The sequence below is a fragment of the Capricornis sumatraensis genome, chromosome 2, assembly GCF_032405125.1.
Source record: "Capricornis sumatraensis isolate serow.1 chromosome 2, serow.2, whole genome shotgun sequence".
In the NCBI taxonomy this organism is placed as follows: Eukaryota; Metazoa; Chordata; class Mammalia; order Artiodactyla; family Bovidae; genus Capricornis; species Capricornis sumatraensis.
Genome location: NC_091070.1, coordinates 217988810 through 218003785, shown reverse-complemented (window position 1 = coordinate 218003785; position 14976 = coordinate 217988810). Strand labels below are relative to the sequence as shown.

The 14976-nt window shown below is 52.0% G+C and overlaps 1 protein-coding gene across 1 annotated transcript in view; it reads right to left on the bottom strand.

The window, feature by feature from the left end:
- Window positions 1–4408: 4408 nt before the first annotated feature.
- RAMP1 (receptor activity modifying protein 1) overlaps window positions 4409–14976 on the bottom strand; it is a 41901-nt gene continuing 31333 nt past the window's right edge. Inside the window, exon 3 of the mRNA XM_068966448.1 lies at window positions 4409–4685. Within this exon, the coding sequence (XP_068822549.1) occupies window positions 4430–4685 (256 nt within the window). The 3' untranslated portion in view covers window positions 4409–4429. The remainder of the gene's footprint in view (window positions 4686–14976) is intronic.

Genomic DNA, 14976 nt, shown 5'->3' with positions numbered 1-14976 from the left:
AGAGTTGGACATGACTGAGCGACTGAACTGAACTGAACTGACCATGAACCTGCACTAGACGGAAAGCCTCCTGGTGAGGGCAAAGTCTGGCCTCTATTCCAGTCAAGACCAGTGAGCTGATGAGGAAGAGAACCCTGAATGTGCTCTGGGTCCCCCTAAACCTTCACAGCAGAGCTATGTCACCGGCAGGAAAGTTCTAGTCAGGTGCACATGGACCCAAATGTACTTACAAACATGCATTCCAAAGTCAAACCTAAATGTTTAGAAATTATCCACAGTAGCCAAGCTGTGTCCATCGAGAGATGAAGGGAGAAACACAGTGTGGTTTATCCACACAGTGGAATGTTACTCAGCCTTAGAAGGGAAGCAGTCCTGCTATCTGTGGCAGCATGGATGAACCGTGAGGGCATTATGCTAAATGAGATAAGCCGGCCACAGAGAGACAAACACTGCAGGACTCTGTTTCCTATGTTACTCAGTTACGAGAAGAATGAAATAATACCATCTGCAGCAACATGAATGGACCTGGAGATGATCATACTAAGTGAAATCAGAGAAAGACAAACGCCATATAATATCACTTATGTGTGGAATCGGAAACAAATGATATAAATGAGCTTATTTACAAAACAGACTCACAGACACAGAAAACAATGTTTTGGTTACCAAAGGAGAAAGAGGGGGGAGGGATAAATTAAGAGTTTGGGGTTAGTGGATACGAACTACTATATATAAAGTAAGTTAACAAGATCCTACTACATAGCACAGGGAACTATATTCAATATCTTGTATTAACCTATAATGGAAAAGAATCTGAAAATAATGTATATACATATTTATAATTGAATCACTTCGTTGTACACCAGAAACTAACACCACGGTGTAAATCAACTATGCTTCAATTAAAACAAATTAGTCTCTAAAGTCAAAACCCAATTTTTGATGCTTTAAGATATATTGGGGACTTCCCTGGCAGTCCAGTGGCTCAATGCAGGGGATGCTGTCAATGCAGGGGGCACAGTTCAATCCCTGGTCAGGGAACTAAGATCCCACATGCCGCACAGCACCACCAAGAGATAAAAAGCTAAACAACAACAACAAAATCACATTTAATAAACCTGATAAATAATTATCAGTCACCCTTCCATTGTTGCTGTTCAATCACTAAGTCGTGTCCAACTCTTCACGACCCCATGGACTGCAGCACACTAGGCTTCCCTGTCCTTTACTGTCTCCTGGAATTTGCTCAGATTCCTGTCCATCGAGTTGGTGGTGATCCTATCTAACCATCCCATCCTCTGCCGCCCTCTTCCATTAGCTAGAATAATTTTAAAGTAATGACTGTGTTTAGTGTTCACACCGTCTGTGCTTTGCAGGGGTGGTTCCTGAGGATGCTCCTCCCAGCCCCTTCATCACCAGAAGCGGGGCTGCCCTGGGCCCACTGATGGCGCTGGGACCCACTGGGGCTTTACCTTGAGGCCACACTTCACAGGGTCACTCCCAAGACAGGAGGTGGGTGGGTCAAGGCAGGCCTGCTCCTCAGGACTCCAAGGCACAGGTTTTGGTGTAGAGACCCCTGTGGCTTTGCCGACCCTTCTTAGATCACGTGGCATCTGGGACCTTCCCCAGCTCCTAGGTGCCGCCCTGACAGACAAATGCCTCATGGGGAATCGGGTCTGGGCATCTCAGAAAACCGGGGCTAAGACATTCTGCTTAATCAACGCCTCACCCTTCAAGGAGGACCCCACCACCCTCCCCACTTTGTGGAGGAGGAGTTGGAGGCATGGAGCCCTGGGGTTAGTGGGGACAGTGAGGAGGCTGTCCTGAGGCTGAACTTGGCCTTCTCTGTCAGGGTTAATGTGATTATTTTTCACAGGCCGTGATGACAGGAAATACACTTTCAAAGGTTTAAAAATAGATCCACAGTCGTTTTTCCAGAACACGTGACATTCTGACAACGAAATTAGGTGACAGCTTTCAGATTAGACCTTTCAGAGGAGAGTGCTTGGAAAACACATTCTTCTAATTGAGCCATCCTCTGACCTGTAGTGACCAGTCCCCGGCAGTCATTTTCTTCTAAGGGAAAATGGTCCTCAGGGGCTGCATAGGGCAACCTGAGGGACAAGAGGCCTGCCGTCCTGCAAAGGTTCCTTCCCTTGGTCAAAGCTGGAAAGTCTTATTAATCAGCTGGCTGTCAGTGGTGCAGAAGTGAGTGGCCAATTAAGGATGAGCCAAGGCAGGAGAGGCCTTTCCACCAAGTGTGATCCTCTCCATATCCCTACCAGCCACCCCCCACCCTAGCACCACCCCCACCCATCATCCACCCCACCCCAGACCTGACACCTCACACCTCACGCCATCACTACCCACCCACCCCACACCTCACCCCATCACCTCACACCTCAGACCTCACCCCATCACCTGATACCTCAGACCTCACCCCATCACCTGACACCTCACACCCCAGACCTCACACCTCACCCCATCACCTCACACCTCACACCCCAGACCTCACACCTCACCCCATCACCTCACACACGATCACCTCACACCTCACGTCCATCACTACCCACCCCACACCTCACACCTCACCCCATCACCTCACACCACCCACCCCACACCTCACCCCATCACCTCACACCTCAGACCTCACCCCATCACCTGATACCTCAGACCTCACCCCATCACCTGACACCTCACACCCCAGACCTCACACCTCACCCCATCACCTCACACACGATCACCTCACACCTCACGTCCATCACTACCCACCCCACACCTCACACCTCACCCCATCACCTCACACCACCCACCCCACACCTCACCCCATCACCTCACACCTCAGACCTCACCCCATCACCTGATACCTCAGACCTCACCCCATCACCTGACACCTCACACCCCAGACCTCACACCTCACCCCATCACCTCACACCTCACACCCCAGACCTCACACCTCACCCCATCACCTCACACCCCACCCCATCACCTCACACCCCAGATCTCAGACCTCATCTCACACCCCAGACCTCACACCTCACCCCATCACCTCACACCTCACACCCATCACCACCCACCCCACACCTCACACCTCACCCCATCACTTCACACCTCAGACCTCACCCCATCACCTGACACCTCACACCCCAGACCTCACACCTCACCCCATCACCTCACACCCGATCACCTCACACCTCACATCCATCACTACCCACCCCACACCTCACACCTCATCCCATCACCTCACACTCCAGACCTCACAGCTCACCCCACCCCACCCCTCACACCCCACACCCCTCCGGCCAGCAAAGCACGTGGGGAGAGGTGGGGCCTGTCCTTGAAGTCACCACAGCCCCAAAGCTGCCTCTGGAAGGCTCCCCAGGCAGAGGGGCTCCCTCCGGGAGGGCCACCCGCTGTCCGGCGCCTCCCTCTGAGCCCGCCCTCTGCTCCGGTCCTTCCCTCCCCTGCCCCGCCTCTGGCTCCTTTGCTGGAGGCCGAGCATCACACCCCCACCCAGGCGACGGCGCCTAGTCTCCCCGCAGGGAGCCAAGGAGGGCCCCAGGGCGGGAGTGTGGACTCGAGAGCCCAGAGGCCGTGGCAGTTCCTGGGCTGGAGGCACTGCTGCCGGCTGGGGCTGTGGGGACCCCGGAGGAGCAGGCTGAGCTCTGGGGACATCTGGGAGGGACGGTGCAGGGCACGCCCTTTGGGTTTCCAGAACCTTCTAGAAGCCCGGTGGTAAGTGGGAGCCTGGGAAGCACGTGCTGCCGCAGCCTGAGGGGAGCAGAGGAAACGGCCGCTGTAAAGCCTGGGGGACAGAAGGGGCCTGGGGGCTGGCGTGTCGTCTTTGGGGAGGGGCCTCCGTGAACACCGAGCAGACCCGCCCGGTCTGGGGTGGAGTCCCAGCTCACTGAGGGCCAGACAGTGTCTGGGGGCGAGCGGGGGTCACCAGGATGCGGGGCCTCGCCGTCACCCTCCCCCGCAGACGTCCCTGCGAGGGCCCCTCCTGTCAGAGAAAGTCCGGAGGGGCTGGAGTGTCTGCCCCTCCACTCCCACTGGTCCGCACCCAGAAAGAAGGATGCTGCCCGGATTCAAGGACGTGCTTTAATCGCAAATACGTCTCCACAGTCTGGCCACAGACAGGAAGCGAGTGCGGCGGGGGTTGTTGGGAGACAGCTCAGACCACCCCCAGCAAGACCAACAGCTGCGCCCGCTCCCTCCCTGCCCCTGGGCTGCCTTCCCAGGCCAACGCCTGTGCTTGACCACTCTGGCTGGCATTCCGGGGTGAGCTCTTCTCGGTAGAAGAGAGGCTTCTGGGGGGGGGGTCCGCTCTGCTGTTGGGGCTTCAGAAGCCTTGGTCAGGCTGGGCCTCCATGCCCACCCTCCCACCCACTCTGCAGCTTCTGTGAGCAGGCAGCCCTCCCCCCGCGGCCTACACGATGCCCTCCGGGCGCTTGCTCCTCCAGACCACCAGCACCGTCACGAGCAGGGTCACCAGGATGGGGACCACGATGAAGGGGCAGAGGATGCTGCTGGGTGGGTCCTGCAAGGCCCTGCCCGAGACGGGGCAGTTTCTGAAGAAGTGCTGGTGGACAGCGAGGAAGAACTTGTCCACCTCCGCATTTGGCCAGAAGCAGTCCAGTGTTTGCACCACATGCCTGGTGCAGTTGGAGAGTTCCTTGTAGCTCCTGCAGGTGGAAAAGCAGGTGGTCAGGCCCTGGTGGGCAGAGGACTCAGGGGGAACTCGAGCTGGGGGCTCTCCACCCTACTCCTCACTGTGGTGAGCTCCACCGAAGCCCAGGCCCAGAGGTGGTGACTGGTTCTAGAGACAAAGGTCCTGGAAGGCTCCTGGGTGTGTGTGTGCGGGGTGGGGGTCGGGGGTGGGGGTCGGGGAGGGAAGCGTGTGGCCAGACCCCAGGAGGCAAGCTGGAGCTAAGGGATTCTAGGAGCTATGATGTCACACCAAGGGCAGACTAGAAGGTGGACCAGCCAAGCATCTTCAGAAGGAAGTCTGGAAAAGTGAGCTTCAGCCCTTTGAGCCCCTTGCCGTCCCCATTACCCCGTGAAGACCACCCCAGCCTGGAAGCTCCCCCAGCAGTCCACAGGACATGTTGTGAGGTTTCCCACCCTACCTTCACCCCAATGCCTCATCTTCCCACCTCTCTGGAATTGTGCCATAGTGCTGTCACCCTTCACTCTGGTAGGTTATGCATTCTTTTTGCTTATTGAGTATAAACACCATAAGGATAGTGATGCTGTTTGTTTGTTCACCTCTGTAATCCCAGTGCCTAGAAGCGTCCCTGGTACACGCCAAGAACCAATACATTTTGTTCTAATTATATGCAGGTCAGGAAGCAACAGTTAGAACTGGACATGGAACAACAGACTGGTTCCAAATAGGAAAAGGAGTATGTCAAGGCTGGATATTGTCACCCTGCCTATTTAACTTATATGCAGAATACATCATGAGAAATGCTGGACTGGAAGAAACACAAGCTGGAAACAAGATTGCCGGGAGAAATATCAATAACCTCAGATATGCAGATAACACCACCCTTATGGCAGAAAGTGAAGAGGAACTAAAAAGCTTCTTGATGAAAGTGAAAGAGGACAGTTAAAAAGTTGGCTTAAAACTCAACATTCAGAAAACGAAGATCATGGCATCTGGTCCCATCACTTCCTGGCAAATAGATGGGAAAACAGTGGAAACAGAGTCAGACTTTATTTTGGGGGGCTCCAAAATCACTGCAGATTGTGACTGCAGCCATGAAATTAAAAGACGCTTACTCCTTGGAAGAAAAGTTATGACCAACCTAGATAGCATATTCAAAAGCAGAGACGTTACTTTGCCAACTAAGGTCCATCTAGTCAAGGCTATGGTTTTCCAGTGGTCATGTATGGATGTGAGAGTTGGACTGTGAAGAAAGCTGAGCACTGAAGAACTGATGTTTTTGAACTGTAGTGTTGGAGAAGACTCTTGAGAGTCCCTTGGACTGCAAGGGGATCCAACCAGTCCATTCTGAAGATCAGTCCTGGGATTTCTTTGGAAGGAATGATGCTAAAGCTGAAACTCCAGTACTTTGGCCATCTCATGCAAAGAGTTGACTCATTGGAAAAGACTCTGATGCTGGGAGGGATTGGGGGCAGGAGGAGAAGGGGATGACAGAGGATGAGATGGCTGGATGGCATCACTGACTTGATGGAAGTGAGTCTGAGTGAACTCTGGGAGTTGGTGATGGACAGGGAGGCCTGGCGTGCTGGGATTCATGGGGTCGCAAAGAGTCAGACACGACTAAGAGACTGAACTGACTGACTGACTGATGCTAAAATATAAATAACATGAAATTTACCATTTCAACCCTTTTTAACTGTATAGTCCAATGGGATTAAGTATAGTGGCATTGTTGTGCAACCATCGCCACCATCCGTCTCCAGAACTATTTCATTCCCAAACAGAAAATCTGTCCCCATTAAACACACCTGTCTTCCCTCTAGTCTCTGGCAACTCCTGCCTTGTATCTCTGTGAAATCTGATGACTCCAGGTAGCTCACATAAGTGGGCTCATACACTCTTTGTCCTTTTGTGATTGACTTATTTCACTGAACAGAATGTCCTTGAGGTTCATCCATGTTCTCGCATATGACAGGGTTCCCTTCCTTTTTAAGGCTGAATAATATACTGCTTGTACAGACTTCATTTTGTTTATCTGCTCATCGACAGGCATTTGGGTTGCTTCTGTGTTTTAACTGTTGTGACAAGTGCTGCTACTTTGAATATGGGCATTCACGCAGCAGTTCATGTAGTTCAATTACCTATTCAGGTCTCTGCTTTCAATTTTTTCAGCTGCATATTCAGAAGCCAGAAATTGCTGGATCATATTATAAGTTTGTGTTTGATTTTTTGAGTCAATTTTTAAAAAATAAATGAAGATTCAATGTTGGGGAAATGAAAATGTCGTTTCCAGAGGTATCACTTCTGCTTAGGATGGAAAAAGCAACACAGAGTGCTGATTCCTTTTGAATGACAACTAACAAAACTGAAGACACTACAAAGTCATCGATGTTCTTGAGTCCATCAGAGAGCTGAGACTGCAAGTCAGCAATGTGACCTGAGCTTCAGAGGAGCAAGGTGGTGTGAGGAGGATGCAGCTGCTGTGCCAGCTGCATAATAATGAGCTGCCCAGGGTTCAGGGTGGGCTGGGGGGTCAGTCCGGAATTCCTGGGGCCCCAGGTGCACTGGTGGTCCGTGACTCTTTGCTCTTTCCCATGAGGCTCCAGGGGGAGCACATAAGAAATGTTAGGGGCAGGCACGAACACCACACATTTCCCAAACCCTTCTCACATAAGTGCAACACCGCCTTGGGCCCCTGAAGGATGAGAAAAGCTGATCCCGATGAACAGATTCTGCTGCTTTGAACATGGGAGTGCATTTACCTATTCAAGTCTCTGTGGCTGCAGCTGAACAGGACTGAAGCCCTCCCAGACCCTTAGCTCCAGGAAGCTAAGCCTTGAGCTGCTGAGAGAGGGATGGCACAGCCGTCAGCCCCAGGGCACAAGAAGACACACCATGGCTGGGAGAAGGGTAGAAAAAACTCTTTTCCCTTGGGAGGACAGTAGGAAACCATTCTGGACCTAGAAACCTGCATGATACCACACCTCTGGGGGAGGGGCAGGAATCTCCCACCCAAGCCCCCACAGATACAGGGCAGAGTCTGGCTGCCACAGGGAGGAGGTTGATGGTGTAGGGCTTTTCCAAGCTGAGATTGGACCAGGACAAGGGAATGTCTCTTCCTCTCTACCAAAATAAATCTGGCATAGAATAACAAGCAACAGTACTCTGCCACAGGGAGGGGTAGAGAGACCTACTCTGTGGCACAGGTGTGCAGGGTGGGACACAGCCCACAGACAAAAATTCTCCAGCCCCACCCTCAGCACAAGGCAATGGGGGCCCATTGCCAGAGGTCTTTGAAGTCTATCATGCTCTGAAGGAAACCATAGCAACAACAAATCCCAGACCCAGCTCAACTCCTCACAAGATCAACTTAAATCCCATAATAACAGCCTGACACAAGAGGCTTACCTATTTCCACATGTAAATACTATTTGTCTCAATCTCTTCTCTTCTAAACATGCAAGTTCAGCATTCAATAAAACATTAGGACTTGTTGTCAAAAGATAAAACAATCAATCAACAGACTCTGACTCAGAGATGACCCAGATATGGTACCTATCATACAGGGACTTAAAAATACTAATATGATATAGGATCTAGTTGAGAAAGTAGACAAGATGCACCAACAGAGAATTTCAGCAGAGATGGGACTGTAAGAAAGTCACAGAGAAATGCTGGGGGAGGAAACCCCACAGTATCAGAGAGTCCATCTTGATGAGGTCACCATCAGACTTGGCCTCTGAGGAAAGAACTAGTGAACCTGAAGATGGGTGAATAGAAATTACCCAAGCTGAAACAAAAAGAAAAACATAAAGCATCTAACAGTTGTGATAAATTAAGAGCACTGTCAATGATGTCATCTCCAACTTGGAATTCCAAAAGGAGAAGGAATGGGGCAGAAGAAACAGTTAAGAGATAATGGCTGAGAATTTTCCAAAAAATAGTGAGATGAAAAACCATAAGTCCAAGAAGGCCAGAGACACCCCCCTCCCGCCCCCGCCACCAAGCAGAACAAAAAAGCAAAGTAACAGCAACAGCAGCCACCTAGGTATTAAAGTCAATGGTGAAGAAAAAAAATCCAAGAAAAGAATCTTGGAGTCATTCAGAAAAAAAAGAGACATCTACAGAGGAGTGTGTGTGAACTACAGCAGACCTCTTACTGAGACTATGCAAGCCAGAAGACAATGGGTGGCAGTTTTCACATACTAGGTGGGGATGAGGGGAGGGGTAGAGGGAAGGGCCACAAACCCCTATCTGCCCAGGATCCTTTACTCAGCAAAAATATTTGAAGTATGAGCTTTCAATAAAGACCTTTTCAGAAAAAAGCTTATAGAGTTCATGGTCAGCAGACCTGTGCTACAAGAAATGTTCAAGTTCTTCAGTCAAAAGAATCTAACAGAAGGAACTTTGGACCCACACAAAGAAATGAAGAGTTCCTCCCAGTAAAATGAAGATTTACAAACTGTGCTTTTCCTTATTTTAGGACAGGAAATGAGTACACAGAGCAGAAGCCGTAAACCAACACTGAGGAGACACTCAGGCATGTATTGAACAGCCGAAGGGAAAAGGTTGGGGTCCCTCCGGCACCCAAGCCCCCTCTACCACTGCTGCTATCATACGGCCTCTCGATCGCTAGATCACTTTTTTTTTCCTGCCCTGCTTGCCCTTTGGGCCATGACCCCACGTGCACACAAGGCCTCCCTCAGTCCACAGGACCATCTACATGGATGGAGTGGGCAGAAGTGGTGGAGGGTGTGCAGGAGCCACGCCCACAGGGGCGTGTGGTTTTTCTAAGAGAACAAGGACGCACGTTCCAAGTAGAAAATGGAAGTGGAAAAACCTACAGGAAGTCAGGACAGACTGGGTCTCATTGTGAAAAAAATGAATCAGTACATGTCAGAAGCCTGGTACGAGGTAAGTGAAAGTGTGTCAGGGGTCATTAAAAACCAAAGACCAGGCTTTTGAGCTTGTGGTTGGCCAGCTACAGGGATACATGTTACCACCTCTGGTTTGAATGGTTGTCTTCTTCCCCACCTCAGACCCATCAAATTGACGGGTAGTTTTAGGTGTGGTGCAGACACGGTGGCACAGTCAGTCCTCAGTGTTGTCCCCTATGCTCTGCCTGAGGAATAGAGCTGGGATATCCCTCGAAGGAGGCATTGCCAGGATGGGAAGAACCCCTGACCCAGGAAACTGTGGCACCAGGGACCACAGACCGGGCACATGCTGAGGCTGAGCCAGTGGTGGGCCATCCTGGGGCCAAGCACTTTCTCCTTGAAATATCCTTCCAGTCTGCAAAGCCAACCCCTCCACCCCCATCTAAAAATATCCCTCAGGCGGAGTTGGCTGCCCACTTCATCCTGTTTATTTATACAGAAGGGACAGCTGAAACTCTCAATAAATATTGTGAGCTCTGTCAGCAAAGATGTGATACAAGAATTCCCTCCAGAGTACAGACATTCTTCTGTTCAAAAGAACATTGTACTGACTGAAGGGGCCAAAATAATCATGAGGAAATATTCTTGCTTTAACCCTCTATTTTCAGTTCTCATGTAATGGAATCATTTTCCTTTTTTGGCCAAGACACTCTATTCTGGGCCTCCATGTGAACTTGGCTTGGAATGTTCCTGAACAGTGTGGTGAGAGTTTCCAGTATGTCTGGGTCCCACCAAGTCCAGGCTGCTGGCACTGCACTTGACGATTATTTGCTTGTTGACAAGAAGGTGCCCGCTGCTGCCCACAGGGACCTTGTCTGCTCTGGGGACACCAACCAGCGTCAGGACTGACTGGTCCCAATTGTAGAGCATCTGAGTGTGGGCCCTGGTGCCCTGCAAAACTGGGTTCAAATCCAGCTCCATCTCTTATGCTGAGTGATCCCGGGGCCTCATCTCTCCCATCCAAGCCTTATTGTTCTTGTTCAGTTGCTAAGTCATATCCGACTCTTTGTGACCCCATGGACTGCAGCACACCAACCTTCCCTGTCCTTCACTCTCTCCCGGAATTTGCTCAGATTCATGTCTATTGAGTCGGTGATGCCATCCAACCATCTCATCCTCTATCATCCCCTTCTCCTCCTGCCCTCAATCTTTCCCAGCATCAGGGTCTTTTCCAGTGAGTCAGTTCTTCCCATCAGGAGGCCAAAGTATTGGAGCTTCAGCATCAGTCCTTCCAATGAATATTCAGGGTTGATTTCCTTTAGGATTGAGTGGTTTCATCTCCTTGTAGTCCAAGGGACGGACTCTCAAGAGTCTTCTCCAGCCTTGGTCATCCAAGCCTTGGTCTCCTTATAGTCAATGAAGAGACAGGTCCTGACCTGACAGGGTTATTGGGCAGATCAAATTAAACAAGGTCAAGGACCTGGTGTACAGCAGGTGCCCAGTAAGTGGACGGCTTCCAGACAACTGGTGTGTGGTCCCTGAAGGGTACATTTCTTGTTCTATAAACTCGGGTAAATGTTGACCAGGCGGTGTGTGTCTAAGTCTTCAGAATATCTGAGGAGGAACCACTAGTTTGATTCCCTTTCTCTGGACCAGTATTGGACTCCATCTCCCCAGGACAGTTCACAGCCTTGTGGCTTCCAGCAGCTTTAAATACCTGATGGTTGTAGGGGAGGTGGCACCACCTGGCACCCTGGCAGCTGGGGCACATGAAGGAGACTGGGGCCCACTTGAGGCCAGCCTGGGGAGCCTGTCTAAATGCTAGACTGACATGCTGGTGTTCAGTCACCAAGTCCTGTCCGACTCTTTGAGACGCCATGGACTGCAGCACACCAGCCTTCCCTGTCCTTCACTCTCTCCCGGAATTTGCTCAGATTCATGTCTATCGAGTTGGTGATGCCATCCAACCATCTCATCCTCTGTTGTCCTGGTCTCCTCTTGCTCAGTCTTTCCCAGCATCACGGTTTTTTTTCCCCCAGACTGATGTGGGGGTGGTTAGATAGATAGGGAGGTGTATGGGTGAGTCCAAGACACAAAGAGGGATACTCATTCAGCTTTTGGCTGAATAGTTCTAGAAATACAAATGGCTAACAAGCATCTGGAAAAAAAAATTGTTTAACCTCACTTTTAAGGAAGAAAGAAGCAAACATCCAAACAGAATTCATTTTCAGAATGAGAATGGGCAGTGCTGGTGAAGGTACAGTGAAATGAAGCAGGTGTTTGTAGCTTTACTAGCAGAAGGTAAACTGGTAAGAGTTTCCTGAAAAGCTATTTGGCAACTATGTCTGGAGAACTTCAAAGTCATGGATACCCTTTGATTCAGGAATTCTATTCCTGGGAATTTTCCTAAATTAATAATATCAAATGTAGACCAAAGTCATGTAAGAAGATGTTCCCTGCAGATTTTTAATTTCGAAAAAGAGCAAACAGTAGGACAGTGACCAAAGTTGCTCACAAGAGCCTCTGCTATGTAGCTATAAAAAGATATTCGGGAAGGAAATATTTATGTTAAAATGTTAAACAGAAGAAGCCGTTGAGACCAAAGGATACGGACAGTGTGGTTTCAGCATAAAGTGGTCCATGCAGGAGGGGAAGACCCCAGAACGTTAGGAGGCGTTGTCACCCCTACAGGGTGGTGGACTTTTATTCTCCAATCTCCGCTTTCGGAGGGATTTTTTCACGTTTTCTCTACAGGTACATATTATTTTTATAATTGTATGTTTTAAAAGGCCTGTAGAAAGCCGGACTCTCAAGCCCCCTGCATTTGCAGCCGTGGGGAGCACGTCTCCTTAGCCTTCGGCGCAGGGAACGCTCTGAATCCCAAGAAGCTGGGAGGACTGAGTGCGACCCGGCAGCTGGGCTGGCGGGGTGTTGGGGGCGCGGACACCCTCAGCCCCGCTGCCTGGCTGGTGGCACCTTGCTGGGGGCGTGGCCGCTCCACGTCTGGCACCGCCCAGGGCTCAGAGGGGCTGCGGTGGCCCCGGTCTCCTCCTCAGTCCTGCAGACCCCCGCCCCGCCCAGCAGGCCCGAAGCCTGCGGCCTTCTTTCCGTCCACCGGCCTAACCTCTGTCCACTTGGGTGGGGTTAACCCCGGCCCTGGGACCACCTTGGGGACGCCCCCCTCCCACCCTCTGCCCCCGAGGCCGCTCCGGGGTGGGGTGGGATGGAGCTCTGGGACCCCCCCTTCTCCCTCCGGTGGGGGGCGGGAAGCTCTGCTCCAAACTGTAGTGGGAGGGGGCAGGACTCCTCGGAGAGATACAAGGCTGTGGCAATTCGGGGGCACGGCCAGCCAGCGGGCCCTCGCCTCCTCTCGGGTTCCACACGGATGCTGCGAGGATGAGATGCCCAGTCTCCGAAGGGCGTCCGCACCTGGGGGCTGGGAGGGCCCCGAGGGCAGGACCCCCTTTGGCATCCATCCCCCCGCCGGCTCCCCGCCCCAGGCGTCCAAGGACCCCGCGCTCCCTGGACCCTTCTTGCCGGAAGGACGAGGCCACCAGATGGCGCCCCCTCCTTGGGGACCGCCTCTCCTTGGTCCCTCCTCCCCTGACCTCTTCCCCAGAGACCCCCTCCCTCGCGGTCAGCACCCCCCGCCCCGCCCCGTCTCTCCCTCGGGGCTCTCTGTCTTCTCGCTCCATCTGCACCGCGCCCTTCCCGCCCGTGAGGGTCCTCGCGCTCTGCAGCGCTCCTTCACTCCTCTGCCGGGCCCTGCGTCTGCAACCTCCAACACCGCTGACATCCTCACCCCCATCTGAAGCCTTGGTCCTGGGCACAGCAGGCTGTCCGCGCACCTGACTCTCAGGGTGCCCCCGGCCTAGCCCCATCTCTCATCCCTGGCTAGGAAGCCTTGCCCTCTCTGAGTTGCCTTGGGTCCCCCCATTTCCAGGGGTTCCCTTCCCCCATGCAGCCCCGTCACTGTGACCAGCTTTCATTTCTCTGCACTGATCGTGGGCCAGGGGTGTGGGCATTTCTGTGCCTCTTCTCCCCCTACTCAGCTTAGCAGTTCAGTCACTCAGTCGTGTCCAACTCTTTGCGACCCCACGGACTGCAACATGCCAGGCTTCCCTGTCCATCACCAACTCCCGGAGCTTGCTCAAACTCATGTCCGTGGCATCGGTAACGCCATCCAACTGTCTCTTCCTCTGCTGTCCCCTTCTCCTCCCGCCTTCAGTCTTTCCCAGCATCAGGGTCTTTTCCAATGAGTCGAAGGCATCAGGTAGCCAAAGGATTGGAGTTTGAATATTCAGGACTGATTTCCTTTAGGATGGACTGGTTGGATCTCCTTGCTGTCCAAAGGCAGCCATCATCTTCCTCCTCCGCTTTCCTCTCGTCCCCAGCTTGGGCCCTGCCTGCCATGGGCTCTTGGGGCCAGAGCCCTGGCCGCTGCACTCTCCAGCCTCAGCCCACTGCCCACACCAGCTAGCCCTTGCTTCGCACCTTCAACGCTCTCCGCCCCCTCCCCGTACCTGCGCTGCATTCTCGTGCAGCCCCCACCTCTCCACTCTCCACTGTCCCCCTCCCTCTCCCCCGGCCACCCTGCCTGGCCGGTGCTCCTGCCTCAGGAGCTTTGCACGTGCTGCACTTTCTATGCGGAAGGCCGTTCACTTGGTCGTCACAAGGCTAGCATCCGCATGTCCCTCAGATGTCACTTCCTCAGACAGGCCTGTTTTCTGATGCTTCAACTCGTCAGGATCCCCAGCAAAGTAGGGTTTTCCTTCACAGCTGTGTCCTTCTTCGTATCTGAACTTTTAACTCGGGATCGTTCACTCACTGTTGGTTTTGGTGACTAGACTGCAAACACCAGGAGGGCAGGGAGAGTGTGGGGAAAAACAAAGCCCCACTCATCCTGTTCACAGGAGTCATCTCAAAGGCAAGAGAAACAAAAGCAGAAGGAAAAGAAAGGGACAGATCTGCCTGGAGACATGAGAGAATGGCGGGGGCGATGGAGCGCGATCCAGCGCGGAAGATGGTAACCTGGTAACCTGGTAACCTGGTAACCCGGTAACCTGGTAACCGGGAAGAGAGGGGCGTTCACACGGAGAAGGGTGTTGTCACAGGTCCGCAGGGTCCAGACAGCCTACTGCTATGAGTAATCATGACAGACTCTTCTTGGGGCGGGGAGGGGGGGGGGGCGGCTGTAACACACCTCTCCAGGTTCAGTGAATAGTAACTAGCATAAAAATGAAAAATAAATTTAATAAACCTGATTTCAGTGACGATATGAGGAAGTTTCTATCCTGCAAAGAAACAACAAGCTTTTTAAAAGTCCCAGGATCCTATTTAGGCCGCAAAGGAAAACTTGATAAATTCTCAAAGTGGAGATTTTAAGTCTTTGACTACAATATCAGAAACTAGAAATTAGTAAGAAAAGGA